General features: G+C 45.4%; 1 protein-coding gene across 14 annotated transcripts in view; it reads right to left on the bottom strand.

The window, feature by feature from the left end:
* LOC137527809 (methyl-CpG-binding domain protein 1-like) overlaps positions 1-22510 on the bottom strand; it is a 117985-nt gene that overhangs the window by 57269 nt on the left and 38206 nt on the right. For all 14 annotated transcript variants that reach the window (XM_068248733.1, XM_068248726.1, XM_068248725.1 and 11 more), the window contains 5 exons: positions 16445-16575; positions 14562-14673; positions 12168-12328; positions 3465-3550; positions 2500-2540 (listed from right to left, as the gene is read on the bottom strand). In XM_068248733.1, coding sequence (XP_068104834.1) covers positions 2500-2540; positions 3465-3550; positions 12168-12328; positions 14562-14673; positions 16445-16554 — 510 coding nt within the window. In that variant the 5' untranslated portion in view covers positions 16555-16575. The remainder of the gene's footprint in view (positions 1-2499; positions 2541-3464; positions 3551-12167; positions 12329-14561; positions 14674-16444; positions 16576-22510) is intronic.

Raw genomic sequence — 22510 nt, 5'->3', positions numbered from 1 at the left:
ATTTCTTTATTTAAGAAAGGTTATTCTCAGCAGTTTATAATATCCAGCTCTACCTCCCCCGAACTGGGGACAAACAAAATGCATGAGGCCCATGGTCTGAAGAGCGCAGGGGTGAGTTGGGGACTGAGCTTGTGGACAGGCGGTTTGGAACTTGCACCTGCGCAGTTCTGAGTCATGTGCTGCTACTAGGCGGAGCTTCCTGGTTTAAGTATTCAATGGGAGGATCCTAATGCGCATGAAGAGGGAAGGGGAACAATGAGCAGCGCCATGACACTAAATAAGTGCTAATCTAGCCAGATTCATTAAGATATGTCTGCCACCCAACTAACACTTTACCCCTCCAATCCAATCCCCTCGGTTAGGCCTGGCTCACCCTGCAAGAGCTTTTTAAGCGCTAGTGATTTGAAAAGCACTTGCTAATGCAATGCTATGAGGGATTTTTACTAAAACGCATCGCTCCGGTGAGAATACACACATAGGATAACATTAGCAAGAGCTTTTCAAATCACAAAGCGCTTAGAAAAGCTCTTGTATTGTGAATTAGCCCTTATATACCCCCTGGGACCCCAAAGCTCCAGCGATGATGTCAGCCCGGGATTTTCCATCCATGTCTCCGCTTAGTTTTGGAGGTGGGCCTACTACAGTCATAAAAGGGGAGGGTGCTAATGGTAGGGAGGGATTACTTTGTTATGGCTGCTTCCAGTACTAGCAGCTATGAGCAGGTGGAGATTTTCACAAAGATGACATTACTCTGTTATGGCTGCTTCCAGTACTAGCTGCTATGAGCAGGGGGAGATTTTCACAAAGATTACATTACTTTGAGTCAGAGACAAGTAAAATAACTACCTAGGTGAAAAAAATATGTATTGGGAGAGGTTGTTTTTAATTTTATGTTCTGCCAAGCTATAATTTCACTTTCAAAGTCATTCTTTATCACCTTCCTCCTTGCAGCAGACCTTCAACATAACATAAAAAAACCCTTAATGTTATCTTTTGCAGAACGGTAACAGAGACTGCTGGTGCTCCTTGTAGTACAGTAACCCCTCCAGGAGTCTAATGGGCGTGACTAAGCTGTCGCTCTACACTCCATTATCAATCTTAGACGTGTTAGACCCTGAGTTCTGTAAAAACGGGGTTATTTTTTTCCGAACCTTTTCCTTATCTTGATCGCTATTGTAATATTTGTGGCTACCCGACTGAAGGCCCCAAGGGCGCATGCATGTAATTATGGCGCCAGCTACTGCTGGCGGACGAATTACGCTGTTTTTGTAGTACCGTAATTCGGGCTTAGTCTTTTTGACGGGGCCCAAATTACGTTGAGTGTGGCTATAGCCATAATTCATATTATAATAATAATAATCCGAACATTTGTATAGCGCTTTTCTCCTGTCGGACTCAAAGCGCTCAAGAGCTGCAGCCACTGGGACGCGCTCAGGAGGCCACCTTGCAGTGTTAGGGAGTCTTGCCTTGGACTCCTTACTGAATAGGTACTTGACCTAGCCAGGATTCGAACCCTGGTCTCCCATGTCAAAGGCAGAGCCCTTACCAGTACACTATTATGGCCTATAGTGTGCCCAAATTTCCTGTGCCGTTTTTGTCGTTCTCGCCCGAGGTCATATCTCTTAGAGAGACCAAGCGCAGGAACAGAGGGGGTGTAAAAAACAGCGAAGCCTCAGGTTTTCAATCGACTAACACTGATTATCACCTGAACAGATCTGCCAGGATGGACGATGATCACCGTCTATCAGTGTCTTTGCACAGTGTTATCCCTCCAAAAAACAAACAAACACTCTGCAAGATGCGGTTTATTGTCCTTTCAACGTAACTACAGTTTCTGCGCAGGCCTGGACACACGCATCGTTCTTCATGTTCCCCCAATAGCGTCCTGCACAGGCGGGACAGGAACGCATAGAAAAAATGCACGTGGCCAGGCCTATCAGCGAAAACGAAACTAGCTGGCGGCGGGGGACCGAAGGATCCATGAGTAATTGCGAGGGCACGGGACGGCTGCAGGGGGCAGGTAGAAGCCCCAGGACAGTAAAACTGATTTTTTTGGTTCACTGATTGGCTTAAGTGTCCCTTTAAGCTGACCATGCATGGGTGAAATTGGCAAGCAACAGGCAATTCCCCAATTGGAAAACAATTGGGTAAAAGGGATAGATAGAGATAGTCAATGTGATACTAGGAATCTCATTTGATTGGTCCAGTTCCAAGCTGTGTACAATTTGCATGTAAGCTGTACTAAATAGCATTTGGTGGTCCATCTGTAACAGATATGCTATCTTTCTGCAGCTGAAGACAGAAAGCACTGCTCTTGCTAGCTTTGTACTGCTTGATGCAGCAGAAATCTCTGCAGCCGGCACTCCCCTCTCATTCATGCTTTCTCCTGCATCAGGACAATGCCCAGAAACACCCAGTCATCCTTTATATGGTCATGTTTATAAAGAAAACCGCTCAGGATCCTCCCTCCCCCTTCCCCCTCAGTGTAAAGCATCTCACCTTCAGCAGCTTCTGTTCTCTGTTAAACTTTCTTCGGGAGGCTAAAAATAAACATGATACCGTAAGTTAATACTTCATCTCAAAATGTCAATGACAACCTATCATCTGAGCAGAGTACACTAAAGAGGCTAACTGATACGAAAATCTAAAGGGGTATCCTGCAGGCAAAAAGATGAAAAAAAAAAAGGGTTAAGTATACCCGAGGCTAACGTCTGGCAAGAAAACATAATTAGGAAGAGGGAAGAATCTGGATCCTATAGAGCACAGATGTCATACACAAGGCCCGTGGGCCAAATGCGGCCCTCCTTGTCATATTATGTGGCCCCCGAAGCTTCCAATGTCATGTAGGAACACTCACTAATATATCTTTCAATATATTGATCAAATTGGATAGAAAAAACATACTATTATATATTTATATAGTACTGATATCTTCTGCAGCACTTTACAGAGTACACAGTCATGTCACTAACTGTCCTCAGAGGAGCTACCAATCTAATCCCTACCATAGTCATAATATAATGCCCTTCCATATTATTATTATGTATTTATATAGTACTGACATCTTCTGTAGCGCTTTACAAAGTACATAGTCATGTCACTGACTGCCCTCAGAGGAGCTCACAATCTAATCCTACTATAGTCAAAATCTAATGTCCTACTATATTATTATGTATTCGTATTGCACTGGCATCTGCAGCACTTTACAGAGTACATAGCCATGTCAAAGACTGTCTTTAGAGCTGGAAGGTTACGGGGCTGGAAGTAGCCCCGAGTAAAAAAAAACAAAAAAACAGAACCTTTTTTCTCTTGTCTCAGGAACACTTTAAGAGTTCTATATAATTGTAATACATAAAACAGATTTCTGCTCTAGTTAGCCATTCCGAGCAAAACAAAACACCTCCACTTTAATAAATTGCTGTTCTTGCTGGGGTCAGGCAGCCATATCCTCAACCAGCTTTTACCTCGACAGTCGGCACAGTAAAAAACAGTTTGCTTCGATCGACCAAGCTCGACACCGGGGAAGTATTGCTTGCAGCCATCACAGCATCTACAAGGAAAGAGAATTCCGGAATTATCCTTACGGCTGTGGAATGACGAGATAACAGAAATAATGCAATGCCTATGGACTCCTAATTTAATCTGAGATTGTCCTGGAATAGTAAACCTTTTAAATGAATGGAGTCGATTCATAAAAGGCTGTGCGGGGAAAAAAAAAAAAAAAAGTCTGGTTGGTCTTAAAGCGGCATTGTCACCATAAAAATCAAATTTCAACAGCAACTGGTCTTAGTGTATTAAGTGATACATGTGCTAATCCTGCATTCAAAACTTTTTCTGCTGTTATGGTTTGGAGTTATTACATACCTTAGGAGCACTGGCCCTTTAATAGGCATTGCCATTCAGTTGCATGCTGGGGGTTCTTTTTATCTAGAATATATTCCTCCTCTACCCTTTATTTCCCTGCCTAGCTGCAACATGATCCTCTGCTCACTTGTGTTTACAAGCAAGGCTGAGGTGACTCAGCGATTAGAGGAGAAAAGAAAAAGTTAAGGGAAGAAATTACATCAGTATTTAGTCTCAAACTGTGGGCAAAAGACATGATTCCCCACCAGGAACAGAATTCTCTTTATTTAGTATATAAAATTCACTGAAATCAAAACGTGAACAGTACAATACATGTGTTATGCAAGTAGATCAAGTATTTATCTACTTATATATGTGTTTTTCCCCCTGGCATAGTATGTCTGATCCTCCTGCTTTAAAGTGGACTTGAACTCTTGCACAGGACTGAAGAAATACATAGAGAAATGCACCCAGTATGTATTTAGAGTTTAGCTTGTTTAATTCCCCCTCATTTGTGTCTAATCACAAGTTGTAATCTGATCTCTCCGGGTCACATGACTGCCTATGGCAGAGATTGCAGATAAGCTCATTTGAAAGCACTAGATGTTAACAATATGTCTGCTTCCATGAATCAGGAAGTAGAAACTGTGCAGATTTATTTTAGGATTTGTATCAGATGTAACAAAGAAATGTTTTTTGTTTAAAGGTTATTATGCTGATACGCATCTTTTAGAGCAGAGAGAATGTTCTAAATTCAAGTCCGCTTTAACATTCTATTTAATTGCCACAGCTTAGAAGAACTTCAAGAAACTTTACACAAGCCATGCTTCGGTGATTTCCCCCACTAGCTCCTACACATCTTCAAACAGGAACCCAAGAGGTTAAACGGCCGAAGGTATTCAGGGGAGGCCAGTTTTGTTCCGATCTTGCTCTGCTGCTGCCTGGGCGGTTTAAAAGCTTGTCCCGCCTGAGAAGGCTGTGTGTCCTTAATGGATTCCATCATACAGAGTTGCAGAAGACTGGGTCTGTTTCTATTGGCTTACTGCTCCTGTGAGTCACAGCTTGCATTGCTTCTGCTTCAAGCATTCTTTTCACCACTTCAAAGCAGATGGTATTGTTCGGGGCTTTACCGCATGTTGTAGGCTTCATGAATTGACATTTACTGACATGTGTTGAGGTATTTACCGCACAAGTCGGTAATTTACCTCACTGCTCGGTAATTTAAACTTTTCATGCAGTAACAGCCTTTCTGAATTGACATTTTCCTAAATGCTCGGTAAAGTCAGCTGTTTTCAGCATTACCGAATGCGGTAATGCTTTATGAATCAACCCCAATGTGAACCTGAGGTGACGTGACATGGGGGTTGATTCACAAAACTCACTTATTTTTCACGTTAAAGAGAATCTGTACTCTAAAATTTTTACAGCAAAAAGCATACCATTCTATTCATGATTTTCTCCTGTGCCCCTCTATGCTGTTTCTGCCACTCTCTGCTGCAATCCTGGCTTATAATTAACAGTTTTAGGCAGTGTTTACAAACAAACTAACCAGCTTGTGATAGGCTCACATAAGCAGTGTGTGTGAGTCATACAGAGTGTGCAGGAGGCCTGCAGAGGGTGTGTATCGCTTCTATCCAATCACAAGCAGACCTGCACATTCCACACATTCCAGCCTAGCCCGACAGAAGTAAACAGATTAGATCATATAACAGAGATAACACAGCCACTGTGCAATTAGAAAAGGATGCAGTAAGCCAGAGCACATTAGAACAGGCAAAGGAACTTATAGGATAGAAGAACTAAGGCTGAACATTTTGTTACAGCGTCTCTTTAAAGTGAACCAGAGATGAAGCACCCTTGTGCATTTTACCATATATATCAGTGGGAACATTAGAGAAAACACCTACCTTCTCGGTTTCATTCTTCCCTGCTCAGCTTGCTTGTTATCAGCCGTGATAAAATCCAGGACTGAGCATTCAGTCTGGCTTTGCTCAGGAATCATTACAGCCGAGTCATTATAAGCAGAGCCAGAAGGGGGCAGGCTTGGGCTTGAAAAGACATCAGAGAAGACAGACTCAGCTATAATGATTCCTGAACAAAGCCAGACAATGCTCAGTCGAGGATTTTATCAGGGCTGATAACAAGCAAGCTGAGCAGTAAAGAATAAAACAGAGAGCAGAGTAGGTCTTTTCTTTAATGTTCCCACTAATATACAGTGGAGGAAATAATCATTTGACCCCTCACTGATTTTGTAAGTTTGTCCAATGGCAAAGAAATGAAAAGTCTCAGAACAGTATCATTTCAATGGTAGGTTAATTTTAACAGTGGCAGAAAGCACATCAAAAGGAAAATCGAAAAAAATAACCTTAAATAAAAGATAGCAACTGATTTGCATTTCATTAAGTGAAATAAGTTTTTGAACCCTCTAACAATAAAAGACTTAATACTTAGTGGAAAAACCCTTGTTTGCAAGCACAGAGGTCAAACGTTTCTTGATGACTAAGTTTGCACACATTTTAGGAGGAATGTTGGTCCACTCCTCTTTGCAGATCATCTCTAAATCCCTAAGGTTTCGAGGCTGTCTCTGTGCAACTCTGAGCTTGAGCTCCCTCCATAGGTTTTCTATTGGATTAAGGTCCGGAGACTGACTAGGCCACTCCATGATCTTAATGTGCTTCTTCTTGAGCCACTCCTTTGTTGCCTTTGCTGTATGTTTTGGGTCATTGTCGTGCTGGAACACCCATCCACAACCCATTTTCAGTTTCCTGGCAGAGGGAAGGAGGTTGTCGTTCAGGATTTCACGATACATGGCTCCGTCCATTTTCCCGTTAATGCGATTAAGTTGTCCTGTGCCCTAAGCAGAAAAACACCCCCAAAGCAAAATGTTTCCACCCCCATGCTTGACGGTGGGGACGGTGTTTTGGGGGTCATAGGCAGCATTTTTCTTCCTCCAAACACAGCGAGTTGAGTTAATGCCAAAGAGCTCTATTTTGGTCTCATCAGACCACAGCACCTTCTCCCAGTCACTCACAGAATCATTTAGGTGTTCATTGGCAAACTTCAGACGGGTCTGCACATGTGCCTTCTTAAGCAGGGGGACCTTGCGAGCCCTGCAGGATTTTAATCCATTGCGGTGTAATGTGTTTCCAATGGTTTTCTTGGTGACTGTGGTCCCTGCTAATTTGAGGTCATTCACTAACTCCTCCCGTGTAGTTCTAGGATGCTTTTTTACCTTTCTCAGAACCATTGACACCCCACGAGGTGAGATCTTGCGTGGAGACCCAGAGCGAGGTCGATTGATGGTCATTTTGTGCTCCTTCCATTTTCGAACAATCGCACCAACAGTTGTCACCTTCTCTCCCAGCTTCTTGCTAATGGTTTTGTAGCCCATTCCAGCCTTGTGCAGGTCTACAATTTTGTCTCTGACATCCTTGGACAGCTCTTTGGTCTTTCCCATGTTGGAGAGTTTGGAGTCTGCTTGATTGATTCTGTGGACAGGTGTCTTTTATACAGGTGACTAGTTAAGACAGGTGTCCTTAATGAGGGTGACTAATTGAGTAGAAGTGTCTAACCACTCTGTGGGAGCCAGAACTCTTAACCTCCCTGCCGTTATAAAAAATTGCTGCGCACGGCAGGGAGGGTGTTTTTTGGCTTTTTTTTTTTTTTTTTTTTTGTAGCATGTAGCTAGCCTAGCGCTAGCTACATGCTTCCCCCCTCCCTGCGGCGTCCCCCCGAATGCGCCGATCGCCGCATTAACCCATCCGGAAATCCCGTTCTGAACGGGATTTCCAGGAGGGCTTCCCCCGTCGCCATGGCGACGGGCGCGATGACGTCACCGACGTCATCGACGTCGTGACGTCAGAGGGAGTCCCGAACCACCCCTCGACGCTGCCTGGCACTGATTGGCCAGGCAGCGCACGGGTCTCGGGGGGGGGGCACCCTCTGATGCGGCGGGTTGCGGCGAATCGGCGCGGAGCGGCGGCGATCGTAAGTTACACGCAGCTAGCAAAGTGCTAGCTGCGTGTAACAAAAAAAAATTATGCAAATCGGCCCAGCAGGGCCTGAGGAATCCTCCGCAGCAGGTTACCCCGAGCTGAGCTCGGGATAACCGGCAGGGAGGTTAATGGTTGGTAGAGGGTTCAAAAACGTATTTCACTCAATGAAATGCAAATCAGTTGCTATCTTTTATTTAAGGTTATTTTTTCGATTTTCCTTTTGATGTGCTATCTGCCACTGTTAAAATAAACCTACCATTGAAATGATACTGTTCTGAGACTTTTCATTTCTTTGTCATTGGACAAACTTACAAAATCAGTGAGGGGTCAAATAATTATTTCCTCCACTGTATATGGTAAAATACATGAGGATGCTACGTCTCTGGTTTACTTTAAAGCGGATCTGAGATGAAAAACTAACTATAACACGTAACTTGTCTATATAGCTTATCTAAAGCTTAGATAGTTTACACAGCCAATCTAGCTGCAAATAGCTTCAATAGTATATGATTACTTCTTCCTGTGATACAATGAGAGCAGCCATGTTCTGTTTGTCACGTTTCACACAGGCAAAGCTTCTGTGCATCTCCAGCCCTCAGCCTGTGAAAACTTCACTCCCCTCCTCCCCTCTGCAATGTCTGGCTAGTAACACCTCCTCCTCCTGCCCAGACACAGGTCCCATAAGCCCTTGCTACATCTGTCTCAAAGTGCCAAGGCACTGGAGAAGTTGTGGGTGAGGCTTGTTTAGTTTATAGGGAATTAGCGTATTAAAACAAGCAAAAAAAAAAAGTATTTGACTTGAGGAATGCCCTATAAAATATATGAAAGGAACACAATTATGCAATGAGTAAAAGTTTATCTCGGATCCACTTTAACTGTAGGAAGAGCTAATGTATGAGATAAACAAATAAGGAGAGATACCTTTTGAGTTAGGGCCCATTTCCACTATCGCGAATTCGCATGCAAATTCGCATAGCAATACAAGTGAATGGGACTGTTTCCACTTGTCAGGATTCCTTTGCGTTTTTCTCTGCAGAAAAAAAATTCGCATGACAGAGCCATCAGAATTCACATACCGCTATGCGAATCGCATACAATGTATTTAATAGGAAATTCGCATGAGGTTTGGGCATGCGAATTTTCATGCGAATTCGCATGTGAATTCGCATAGAAACAATAGAAAAGCACACCAGCACTGCCATGGTTAAATTCGCATACATCGTCATCCATGCGCATACCGCGGCGATTCGCACTGCACTAGTGGAAATGCAGCTTCAGAATTCGCATACCGCATACCGCTATGCGAATCGCATACAATGGGCTCTATTCATAAAAGGTTACCGCAAGTTTTCCGCTCAAAACAGCGGACTTTCCCGACCATTTAGCAAAGTGGGCATTCATAAAAGCTGTTCCCGCATGAAAATCTACAATCCCCCAGCAGAGCGAGAAATTTCCGCCTTCTCCAGTGTTTTTCTAGATTTATCGAGAAAAAAAGTAACAAAATGGCCATTCATAAAGTTTAGAGGAAGCGGTATGTGGACGGGAAATACCGCTTCCTCTGATTTTGCGGATTACATACAAGTGAATGGGACAGACCTCCCAGAGAGAGCAGTGCACGGAGGGACTCTGCCGGCTGAAGTGTTTCCGCATGCCTTCCGACAGCTTACCGCCAGCTTTCAGTGGGAGATCTCCGCTCTTGCATCGCAGCTGACAAGATTTTTTTTGAATGACCACCCAGAAGTGTAAAATACCGCTGCGGTATTTTACCTTTACGAGTATTTACGCCACAAGTTTTTTATGAATAGAGCCCAATGTATTAAATAGGAAATTCGCATGTGGTTTGGGTATGCGAATTTTCATGCGAATTCGCATAGAAACAATGAAAAATCACACCAGCGCTGCCATGGTTAATTTCGTATACATCGTCATCCATGTGAATTCGCATGAAAATTCGCATAGCCCCGCATACGAAATTCGCATCCGCATGCGAATTTTTACCGCGGCGATTCGCACCGCACAAGTGGAAATGCAGCCTTAAAGAGAATCTGTACTCTAATATTCTTACACTAAAAAGCATACCATTCTATTCCTTATTTTCTCCTGTGCCCCTCTGTGCTGTTTCTGCCACTCTCTGCTGCAATCCTGGCTTGTAATTAACAGTTTTAGGCAGTGTTTACAAACAAACTAACCAGCTTGTGATAGGCTCACATAAACAGTGTGTGTGAGTCATACAGAGTGTGCAGGGGGCCTGCAGAGGGTGTGTATCGTATCCAATCACAAGCAGCCCTGCACATTCCACACATTCAAGCCTTAAAGGTCCGTACACACGCCGGACTGGAGGCAACGACGGGTCCGTCGTCACCTCCAGCTGGGTGGGCGTTCCAGCGACAGTCCGGCGTGTGTACAGTCTGCCGGCGGACTGATACGGCTGTTTTGTACCCTCCTGACAAATATTTAAAAAGTTCAGTCCCTAAGGTAACTATTTATGTATTTTTTTTAATTGTAAGTTTTTTTGTTTTTTTTTTTAATTACAAAAAAAAAAAAATGGGGAATGTGGGAGGTAATGAGTTAATTTTTTGTGTATAAGTAATTCATTTGTATGTGAAAAATGTTTAGGGTGTAGTTTTACTATTTGGCCACAAGATGGCAACAGTAACTTTTTGTTTAATGCGACTAGGAGGCTGTGTAAGCGGAAGTACTAGGAGGCTGGGTAAGGTTTTTTTTTTCCACAATGATCGCGCTGCTTAGCGGAAAAGCAGCGGATCATTGCGGGGCTTAGATCAACGAACGGGAATGGATTTTCCCGTTCATTGATCTCCGGGCGAGCGGCGGGCGGCGTGTTTACCCGCAGGAGTGCGCGCTAGAGCGAGCGGGAGCAGCGGCGAAAGTACGGATTTCTCCTTCCCTGGGGGTTAAAGGATGGAAAAAGGGACGGAGAAATTCGTACGGGCGGGGGTAAAGTGGTTAACATTCCAGCTTTCACCCAATTTTATTGCAAATTGTACACAGCTTTAAATAGGGGCCATGAAAATCAACAGGAAGTTCAGTGGATTAGCCTAATTCCAGGCTGCGTACACTTTCCCAGGGCCACAACTACCAGCATGTTCTGATCATCTGCTGTTCAATCCAGCCAAGTGGCATCTGACAGACTGAGTGACCAAAAAAATGACAGACCCTCTCGAATAACCAATTGGTCCACCTTTAGCTCTGATCACAGCTGATATTCTTCTTGGCCTGGACTCAACAAGATGCTGATACCATTGCTGAGGAATGTTGGCCCATGTTAGCATAATGGCAGCTCTATGTTGGGTCAGATTGGATGGTTGCTTACCAAAGCTTTGAAGTGATCTTTTTACTACGTCCCACAAACGCTCAGTAGGGTTGAGGTCAGGGATTTGAGCTGGCCATGGAAGCAGGTTAAATGATTGATGTTCCTCAAACCAGTTTGAGAACTATTGAGCACAGTGGCAAGGGCCCCCAACAGACGTCTTTATTTTTCTGCAATACCAAAGGCACTCTTGATGGTCTCCTGCTGCTAAGGCCCAGCGTTTGCAGAGATGCTAGCACCATCTCTTGTACCAACGATCATCCGTCATTCAAATTCACAAATCTTTCTTTTTACCCATTTTGACATTAACTTCCGTGATAACTACTAGTGATACTCTTACAAGAAGCTATGAGTTACTCGGAATTTAAATGGTAATGAAGGGCCAATTAACCAGGTGTGATCACGGATGAGGGGGGGGTTTAACTTACCCAGAAGTCCCCGGGATCCTCAGCGTGCCATTCGCATTATAGGCGAAGTGTTGGCCGCACTCACTACTGCACTTCCACCGTCTGGCTTGAAGGAGGAAGTGCGGCAGTGAGTTGAGGAACGCAGCCAACACTTCGCGTGTGTTGCGACTGGCACGCAGAGGATCCCGGGGACTTCTGGGTAAGTTAACCCCCCTCACCTGCGATCAAACCTGGTTAATACTTGCCTCGGGAGGGGGAACCCTCTGGATTCTAAAGAGGCTTCCCCCGTCGTTGTATGTCAGCCGATTCCAGGGCTGAGACCCAAGTACAGTAGCCTCCATACGAATGCGGAGCAGCACCGTTCCGCTCAGGTGAGAAATGCATCGCCCAATCGGGTTCGAGCTTCCGCAGTGGCGCGTTGAGGATAGTGTTGCTGCGTATGTGCAAGCAGCTGACAAGATGTATTTCGAGGTTCCTAGTGCTGGAACAGCCCTACAAAGGAGGACAAGGGAAGACTCTAAAGTAAGTACACCCTAGGTGCACTCTTTTTCACTTCTGGTTCCCTTTAAGTGTCTGTCACAGAAAACTACTTACCGATACACTGAGTTGCCATTGGTCCCATTTTGTTTTTGCTGTTCTGGAGAAAGCACGGTAAATGTGAGACCAAGGTCATTGAGCTTGGGGTGCTGACCAGGCACAGGAGAAGATGGCGCACTCGATGGTGACTTCTTCTTCTTCTTTGTCTTATTTAGCCTCTGTAAACAAATATCAGGTTAATAAAAAGTGAAGTACCACCAAAGAGGGGGAGGGGGCGGGGGGCTTGGTAAGTAAGCCTATAGTGGGTTAAATTAGTTAATCCCAAGATTCCCAATGCCGCTTCTTGACTTCGGGTCTCTCCTGTTCCCGCTCTTCTTCATACTTAATGGGATCTATACATTGTATAGCCCAGAGGCCACGCCCACGTGAGTCAGGACTGCACATGCACAAGTTCCGAACCACATGCGCGCAGTAAAAGGATGCATACCTACCAACATTTTGGAATCGGAAAGCGGGACACTTAGGCCACACCCCCAACACACCCTTAGTCACACATACCATAAAAAATGATCGAGGCGCCAGATGTGCCAATGCGAGGCCTCCCTCTGAATGTGCCCCCCCCCCCCCCCTGCTTGCAGAGTAAGTGTGCAGCAGAGTGAGCTGTCATCTTACCATTGATCCTCTTGTCCTGGCAGCCGGCACTTCTCCGCTTCCTATGACATCACAGGAAGCAAAGTGAAGTCGCCTGCCGGTATGCGAGGGTGAATGGTAAGATGACAGCTCGCTCCGCTGCACACACTTACTCTGCAAGAGGGGGGGGTACATTCAGAGGGAGGGAGGAATGATACAGAGGGAGGCCCCGCATTTTGCATTGGCGCCTCAATCATCCCCCCCCCCCCTCTCTGCCCAGCCGGCCGGGACACAAAGAGGGTAGCGCGGGGTCAGCGGGTAGCGCCCCTTCAAATCAGGACAGTCACGCAGGATCCGGGACACTTGGGGTGGCTTGAGGATGGGCTTGTGTACAACAGCTTTAACTGAGGATGTGCGTTTTGGAACATGTGCAGTTTAGTCGCTGCTCACTGCTCTGGGGAACCTCCAGGGCGTTAGCGAGAGAGGAGAACCGGTAACGTGAGGGACCCTGAAGACAACGAGCAGAACGGGGAGTCTTGGGATTAGATAATCTAAACCAAAATGAGCTTAATTCACAATTATTTGTTCACTTCAGATTGCCTGGCTGTCCTGCTGATCCTTTGCCTCCAATACATCTAGCTATAGATTCTGGATAAGCATGCAGATCAGATGTTTCTACCTAAATAAGGACCCCGAGGGAAGAGGTGTATGGAGTCTGCCATATTTCTTTCCTTTTAAGCAATACTAGTTGCCTGGCACTGCTGCTAATTTCTCTGGTCAGTAGAGTCTAAATCACACCAGAAACAAGCATGCAGTTAATGCTGTCAGACTGTAGTCAAACATTTGCATGCTTGTTCAGGGTCAATACTATAGGTAGCACTAAAGGTTCACTGCTTCACCCATTAACCCCTGTGTCCCCTTCCCTATTGTTTCCTCCCCACTACCCTCTAGATTGTAAGCTTGCAAGGGCAGGGACCTCTTTCTAGTGTTTCTCATACTGCTATAATTTAAAGGAGCACTACGGTGAAAAATTGTAAAATATAAAATAGGTGCAAACATATATACTGTAAATAAGAAGTCCGTTTAAAATGAGCCATAAATTAATTTTCTCCTATGTTACTGTCACTTATAGTAGGTAGTAGAAATCTGACAGAAGCGACAGGTTTTGGACTAGTCCATCTCTTCATGGGGGGATTCTCAGGGATTTATTTATTTTCAAAAGAACTTAGTGAATGGCAGTTGCTCTGTCATACTTCTTTGTCTATGTTTGCACATACTTTAAATTTTAAAATTTTTTGCCATAGTACCCCTTTAACATACGCACATGTACCAACTTTAGAGATATCTCAAACTACACATTGACTATGTATGTGTTTGTATTTCTACTATTGAATGGCATGACTGTACAGTGTCTTGAATTTCTTATCTATATTTGTTTTGTACTATGTACAGCGCTATGGAAGATGTTGGCGCTATATAAATAATATATAATAATAATAATGCTAAAAGTATTAAAGGCAGGGGATCAGCAGGACAACCAGGGAATCTGCATTTTGTAAAAGAAAACATATAGGTCAGCCTCCATATGCCTCTCACTTTGGGTTCTCTTTAAATCTGACTGGATTAGCTGCATGCTTGTTTCATGTGAAGGTTTCAGATACTGCAGCCAAAGAGAGCAACTGGACTGCCTGGAAGTTGGTATAAAAAAAAAATAAAAAAAAAAAAAATTGTATGGCAGCCTATATGCTCCTTACTTCAGGTGTGTTTTAATTTATACATTAGCATCGCCGCCTTCTGCTTTGAAGGAGAGCTGCAACGTACCTGCTCCACGGGAATTATGGTTCCTTGTTTAAAGTTAAAACACGCCAGGTCAACGGATGCTCCTAAGAACTTCGAAAGCTCTGGTTTGCTGCGGAAGCGCTGGCCGGTGGGGCTGGAGACAGAAAACACAGGGAAAGTAGGATAAGTGAGGGCAGTGCAAGGTCAGGAGCTGAGAAGAGTAAAGTGTGCTGAAATGATTGCAATGTAAGTAATGTCCTAAAGGGAGGTACACTTTAAAGTGTACCTGAGATGAGGCCTTGTATATAAAATATACATACCTGGGTCTTCCACCAGCCTCCTCCAGGCTGATCGCTACCACACCATCCTCTTCCGCCTCCTCATGTGCTTGCAACTGTCTCTGGTAAGTTGTCCAGTCCTATGCATGAACTGACGGGAACCTCAGTGACGTACTTCCTGCCCAGCAGGGGGCATGTCCCTGAATGGGGGCGTGCCTATGCATGAACTGAAGGGAATCCCAGTGACGTACTTCCTGCCCAGCATGTCACTGAGCGGGGGCCGTGCCTGTGCATGAACTGACGGGAATCCCAGTGATGTACTTCCTGCCCAGCGCGGAGCATGTCACTGAGCAGGGGCTGTGCATGAACTGACAGGAACCCCAGTGACGTACTTCCTGCCCAGCAGGGAGCATGTCACTGAGCGGGGGGCATGCCTATGCATGAACTAAAGGGAACCCCAGTGACGTATTTCCTGCCCAGCACGGAGCATGTCACTGAGCAGGGGCTGTGCATGAACTGACAGGAACCCCAGTGATGTACTTCCTGCCCAGCAGGGAGCATGTCACTGAGCGGGGGGCATGCCTATGCATGAACTAAAGGGAACCCCAGTGACGTATTTCCTGCCCAGCAGGGAGCATGTCACTGAGCAGGGGCTGTGCCTGTGCATGAACTGACGGGAATCCCAGTGATGTACTTCCTGCCCAGCAGGGAGCATGTCACTAAGCGAGGGGGGCGTGCCTATGCATGAACTACCGGGAATCCTTGTGATGTACTTCCTGCCCAGCAGGGAGCAGGTAACTGAGCAGGAGGCGTGCCTATGCATGAACTGACGGGAATACTAGTGACGTACTTACTGCCCAGCAGGGATTTTGTCACTGAGCGAGGCGTGCCTATGCATGAACTGACGGGAATACCAGTGTTGTACTTCCTGCCCAGCAGGGGGCATGTCACTAAGCGGGGGGCGTGCCTATGCACGAACTGACGGGAACCCCAGTGACCTACTTCCTGCCCAGCAGGGAGCATGTCACTGAGTGGGGACGTGCCTATGCATGAACTCAAGGGAACCCCAGTGATGTACTTCCTGCCCAGCAGGGAGCATGTCACTAAGCAGGGGGGGGGGGGGGGGTACCCAGACACTGTGAGACATTGCCCAGCGTAGTCTATCATCGTGACACATACTGTCCGGTCGTAATTTTGATCAATCAGCCAACATTACCGATTGGACAGAATGTCGAAAGTATTTCTTAGGTTTTAAGGGGGGCACACACATTACAATTTTTGTTTGATTTTAGAACAATTTGATGAAAACTATCAGTTGTACAGAAAAAGTTTTTTTTATTTTTTTTCTAATTCGACTAAGAGATCCGATTTTTCTGGCTTTCCCATTTTTATTCGCTTTTTTAAAGATTGGGCATGTTGTAAAATTCAAACCAAGTTTAGGAAGATTTGGATGGTGTGAGACGGATTGTCAAATTGTATCCAACCTCAATAAATTGTATGTAGCTATTCAGCACATACCAAACTTTATTTATGACTTGTATAAACAACGTAAAGGATGGAATTATTAAAGCGTGTATATATCTGTATACTAAATCTAACATTAACTGCAACCTAAACCCAGCACAGTGCAGTCGCAGGGAACAGTACCTTTGATAATAGGTGTCCGAGTGGCCGAACGACTGGCCCGATTTGCGGACGGCCGTCCTTCGCTTCCAGCCGGGGCCCAGCAGCGGCCAGTCCTCCCAGCCCTCAGACATGGTGCGGCGGCGTCTACGGATCTGCAAGGACAAGGGGACAGGAGGATGAGGAGGAGGCCTCGGAGTCTGCAGCAGCTGTGGCTGTGGGATCAGCACTCACATCGGAGACACACATGGATGCTCCCGAGCTTCCACCCCAGGCCGGAGCCTCTGACTCACTGAATTCCTGCTGCTCCAGCCCCTGAGATAGGCTGTGGGAGGAAGTAAGGCAGACAGGAACACCCTGGAAAGCCAGGAACTAATTGCTCTGACATCCAAGGAACACCATCAGTCACACAGCCTCCTTCCTCCCGCCTGGGGCAGAGGGCTCCGTAACACAATCTCATTCCACTCCGCTGCACTAACGTGAGCTTCCAGAGCCCCGCTGAGGGATCAGTAAATTTCTCAACAACAAACCAATGTGCAGGTTTTAAAATGCATCATAAACATAATTACATTTAAAGCACACTTGAAGTGAGAGGGATATGGAAGCTGACATTTCTTCCCTTTTAAAGAGAACCTGAGACGTAAGGAAAGAAAAGATTTCTACATACCTGGGGCTTTCTCCAGCCCCCTCCACGCAAATTGCTCCCTTGCTGCCGTCCTCCGCCTCCTGGATCTTCTCAAACTGGCCACTGAAAGTCCTCCAGGCCGTGGCACAGCACATGTGCAGCCTGGTCACGCACACGCCCATCACCTGCGCAGAACTATTGCACTGGCGCAGAACGCGGGGGAGCGTGCTCGGCCGGACTGTGCCTGCGCCAACTGGCCCTGACTGGAGGACTTCTCTGGGGCAGTTACAAAAGATACAGGAGACAGAGTAAGGTGGCTGATTGTGGTGATTGACAAGCCTGGAGGGGGAAGGAACAAGCCCCAGCTATGTATAAATCCCCCCCCCCCCCCCAATCTCAGGGAGACTTTAAAGAGACACTGAAGCGAAAAAAAAAATGATATAATGAATTGGTTGTGTACTATGAATAATTACTAGAAGATTAGCAGCAAAAAAAATATTCTCATAATTTAATTTTCAGGTATATAGTGTGTTTTCTAACATTGCATCATTCTCTAATATGTGCAGATTACACAACACTCTGCATTCAAAATGATTCCTTCAGAGCAGTCTGTGAACTAATGACCTCTCCTCTGGCAGATAAAAAGAGAACTGTTCACTTACAGTTGAGATAATAAAAGTCAGAAGACAGCCCTCTCTACGACTTTGAAAGTCGTAGAGATTAATGGCTTTTTTGCATAGAGATAACAACGGGAGTTTCCTAACTCTTCCTGTACTGGAAACAATTACACTGATGTATCTGATTTATTTCTTATCTGTGCTACACATACAAATCATAATATCATAAAAAAAAATTTCGCTTCAGTGTCTCTTTAAAGTGGATCTGAGGTGAACTTTTACTCATTGCATAATTGTGTTCCTTTCCTATTGTTTATAGGGCATTCCTCAAGCCAAATACTTTTTTGTTTTAATACTCTAATTCCCTATAAACTAAATAAACCACGCCCACAGGTTTTCAGAGAGCCTTGGCAGTAGCAAGGGCTCATGGGAGCTCAGTCTGGGCAGGAGGAGAAGGTGTTACTAGCCAGAGATTTCAGAGGCAGAGGGGAGGAGGGAGGAAGAGAGGGGATTAGGCTGATGGCTCAAGATACAGATAAGCCTGCCTCTGTGTAATGTTTACAAACAACATGGCTGCTGTAGTATCACAGGAAGAAATAATCATTTTCTATTAAAACTGTTTGCAGCTAGATTTGCTGTGTAAACTATCTAAACTTTAGATAAGATATATAGACAAGTTACTTGTTATAGTTAGTTTTTCATCTCGGATCCGCTTTAAACAATGCACATTGCCAGGATATCCTGCTCATTATCTGCCTTTCAGCCATAATAATAATAATAATAATAATAATACGAACATTTGTATAGCGCTTTTCTCCTTTCGGACTCAAAGCGCTCAAGAGCTGCAGCCACTGGGACGCGCTCAGGAGGCCACCATGCAGTGTTAGGGAGTCTTGCCTTGAACTCCTTACTGAATAGGTACTGACCCTAGCCAGGATTTGAACCCTGGTCTCCCATGTCAAAGGCACAGCCCTTAACCAGTACACTATCCAGCCATGGACCCTGAACGAGCATCCAGATCAGATGTTTCCAACTGAAGGGTGACTGGATTAGCTGCATGCTTGTTTCAGGTGCGACTCAGACACTACTGCAGCCAAAGAGATCAGCAGGGCAGCCAGACAACTGGTATTGCTTAAAAGGAAATAAGTATGGCAGCTGTCATAGGTCTCTCACCTCCGGTTCCTTTTAAAGCACAACTGAAGTGAGAGGAATGTGGAGGCGGACATATATATTTCCTTTCAAACAATGCAGATTGCCTTGCTGTCCTGCTGATCCTCTACCTCCAATACTTTTAGCCATAGCCCCTGAACAAGCATGCAGATTAGGTGCTCTCACTGAAGTCTGACTGCATTTGCTTGTTTCAGGTGTGCGATTCAAATACTACTGATGCATGAAAGATAAGCAGAACTGTCAGGCAACTGGTAAGGAGATAAATATGGCAGCTTCCATATGTCTCTTAGTTCAGGTGTCCTTTAACTGTGCTTATTAGTTCCCTTTTCAGAGTCAGAATGAATGTATACATTAGAAGTGTTTGCATATCAGGAAAGTGAACAATGCTCTTGCTTTCTCTGTGGTCAGCCAAGTCACATGCAGTTACAATTGGCGTCAATTCACCAGAGGTTACCAACCTATTTATCTCTTGGGAGGTAATTTACCTCCTGTAATATCTCCAAATAGCAATTCTCCTGAAGTATAGGGGAAAATATCGACAGAGAGAAATGCAAGAGATAAATGTGAGATAAGTACGAGATAAATAAGTGATAATTAGTAGTTAGTTTTTCTCCAAATCACAATTCACCAGGGAAGAAAGGGGGTGTGGCCATTCGTTATTTTTTCATCTCTTTATCCCCTGAATGAACCTGGAGATATCGTGGTTTTCACACAGCAGCTGCTGCTGTGGAAGATGGAGCCTTTTGAGCTTACTCTGTTAGGCCTGGTGCACACCAAAAACCGCTAGCAGATCCGCAAAATGGTAGCAGATTTTGAAACGCTTTTTCTTATTTTTCTGTAGCGTTTCAGCTAGCATTTTGCGGTTTTGTGAAGCGTTTTTGGTGTAGTAGATTTCATGTATTGTTACAGCAAAGCTGTTACTGAACAGCTACTGTAACAAAAACCGCCTAGCAAACCGCTCTGAAGTGCCGTTTTTCAGAGCGGTTTGCGTTTTTCCTATACTTAACATTGAGACAGAAACGCCTCCGCAATCCAAAATCTGCAGCTGCCCGGGCGTATGCGTTTCTGCAAAACGCCTCCCGCTCTGGTGTGCACCAGCCCATTGAAATACATTACCCAAGCGTATCCGCAAGCGGATCGCAAACCGCAGCCGAACCGCTCTGGTGTGCACTAGACCTTAGAGCTTGCTTCTATTATGAGGAGACGAAGGCGCAGGAGGAGGGTCTTTTTAATCGCCCCTCGTATTTTTCATGAGAGACAAGTTCTTGATAATTTTACTGAGACAGAGGTGGTGAAGAAGTTCAGACTCACTCGTGACATGATTTATGATATGATCCGGCAGTAAAAGGCTGGAATACTCTGGTCAGGTAGTGGTAAAACTCCGCCTCCTACCCACAATGCTTCACTTTCAAACTTACAGAGAGGAAAAGTATCCCATGTAAATCATTAATACCGATTACCTAACTCTGCTTTCTCACACTTTCCTCATGCATATCTCTCCATTATCCCCTGCTATCGAACATTTTTCTCTCTGTCCTCTCACACTGGTGAATTGACTCCAGAGTGTTAAAATACCTCATGAGATAAACTACCTACCTTTTTTCTCTAAGTAAATACTCTCTGGTGAATTGACGCCATTGTATATGATGTATATGATCAGATGCATACCTTTACTTTATCTTTTGTGAAGCCCTTTTTCTCAGACATCCCCAGTTGTAGACCTGCAGCAAGTCTATAACAGGAATAGGACTTCACAAGGACAAAGTTATTACGCTCCTATTGTTTTGCAAGAGAACAAACAAACATCAGTTAAAAGAAAAATACTGCAGCCTCCATATAACTTCAGTTCCGCAGCGCGCCTCCTGTAGATTCTTCCATGCATTGCTGAGGAGTGTCTGTACTCACTGATGTCACATACATGAGACGGGGTCATGGGGTACAGGCGCCCTTGATGATGGAGACAAGACGCTAGGAGATGCGGTGGCCGGTAGCTGAGCTGCTTCCACACTTGCCGCAGGCAGGCAGGGTGTGTGTGTGTGTGTGTGTGTGTGTGTGTGTACGTACGTGGTGTGTGTGTGTGTGTGTGTGTACGTGTGTGTGTGTGTGTGTGTGTGTGTGTGTGTGTGTGTGTGTGTGTGTGTGTGTGTGTGTGTGTGTACACGTGTGTGTGTGTGTGTGTGTGTGTGTGTGTGTGTGTGTGTGTGTGTGTGTGTGTGTGTACACGTGTGTGTACACGTGTGTGTACACGTGTGTGTACACGTGTGTGTGTGTGTGTGTGTACACGTGTGTGTGTGTGTGTGTACACGTGTGTGTGTGTGTGTGTGTGTGTGTGTGTGTGTACACGTGTGTGTGTGTGTGTGTGTGTGTGTGTGTACACGTGTGTGTGTGTGTGTGTGTGTGTACACACGTGTATGTGTGTGTGTGTGTGTGTGTGTGTGTGTGTACGTGGTGTGTGTGTGTGTGTGTGTACGTGGTGTGTGTGTGTGTGTACGTGGTGTGTGTGTGTGTGTGTACGTGTACGTGGTGTGTGTGTGTGTGTGTACGTGGTGTGTGTGTGTGTGTGTACGTGGTGTGTGTGTGTGTGTGTGTGTACGTGGTGTGTGTGTGTGTGTACGTGGTGTGTGTGTGGTGTGTGTACGTGTGTGTGTGTGTGTGTGTGTGTGTGTGTGTACGTGGTGTGTGTGTGTGTGTGTACGTGGTGTGTGTGTGTGTGTGTGTGTACGTGGTGTGTGTGTGTGTACGTGGTGTGTGTGTGTGTGTGTACGTGGTGTGTGTGTGTGTGTGTACGTGGTGTGTGTGTGTGTGTGTGTGTGTGTGTGTGTACGTGGTGTGTGTGTGTGTGTACGTGGTGTGTGTGTGTGTGTGTACGTGGTGTGTGTGTGTGTGTGTGTGTGTGTACGTGGTGTGTGTGTGTGTGTGTGTGTACGTGGTGTGTGTGTGTGTGTGTACGTGGTGTGTGTGTGTGTGTGTGTGTACGTGGTGTGTGTGTGTACGTGGTGTGTGTGTGTGTGTGTGTGTGTGTACGTGGTGTGTGTGTGTGTGTACGTGGTGTGTGTGTGTGTGTGTGTGTGTACGTGGTGTGTTTGTGTGTGTGTGTGTACGTGGTGTGTGTGTGTGTGTGTGTGTGTGTACGTGGTGTGTGTGTGTACGTGGTGTGTGTGTGTGTGTGTACGTGGTGTGTGTGTGTGTACATTACATTGGAGGAGACCATGGGGGGAGTTTGTCGAAATATAGAACGGCTTCCCTGCTGCGCACCGACCAAGCCCTTGTGGCAAGTTTCAGCATGCCGAATTATAAACCCAGTTCCCAATACAACTTTATAATTCACCTAGAGCGCAGCATATACAAATACACAAACCGGATGACGCAGCTTTTCAAATGGTGACACATACCGAGGCTGGAAAAAAGAAACCGAGGGAAGACGGAAAGATCAATGAACGCATACACGGTTTACTTCATTATTAATGGAGGCGGATTGTGAAAGGGAGCAAGGCAGGAGTGATGCTGGAATATATAAAGGTGCTCATATATCAGACCATGTATGGGTAAAAACCAACAACAGAGACCTCTCTCTGATTGAGGAGAGATCTGTTGACTGCCCATACACCAGCAGACTAATTCCCGAGACTTCAGTTTGAAATCTCTCGGGAATCGGCCTTGTTATGCCATATTCCCCCC

The sequence above is a fragment of the Hyperolius riggenbachi genome, chromosome 8, assembly GCF_040937935.1.
Source record: "Hyperolius riggenbachi isolate aHypRig1 chromosome 8, aHypRig1.pri, whole genome shotgun sequence".
Classification (NCBI taxonomy): Eukaryota; Metazoa; Chordata; class Amphibia; order Anura; family Hyperoliidae; genus Hyperolius; species Hyperolius riggenbachi.
Note: the sequence above shows the minus strand (reverse complement) of the source record. Positions and strands in the feature narration are given on the sequence as shown.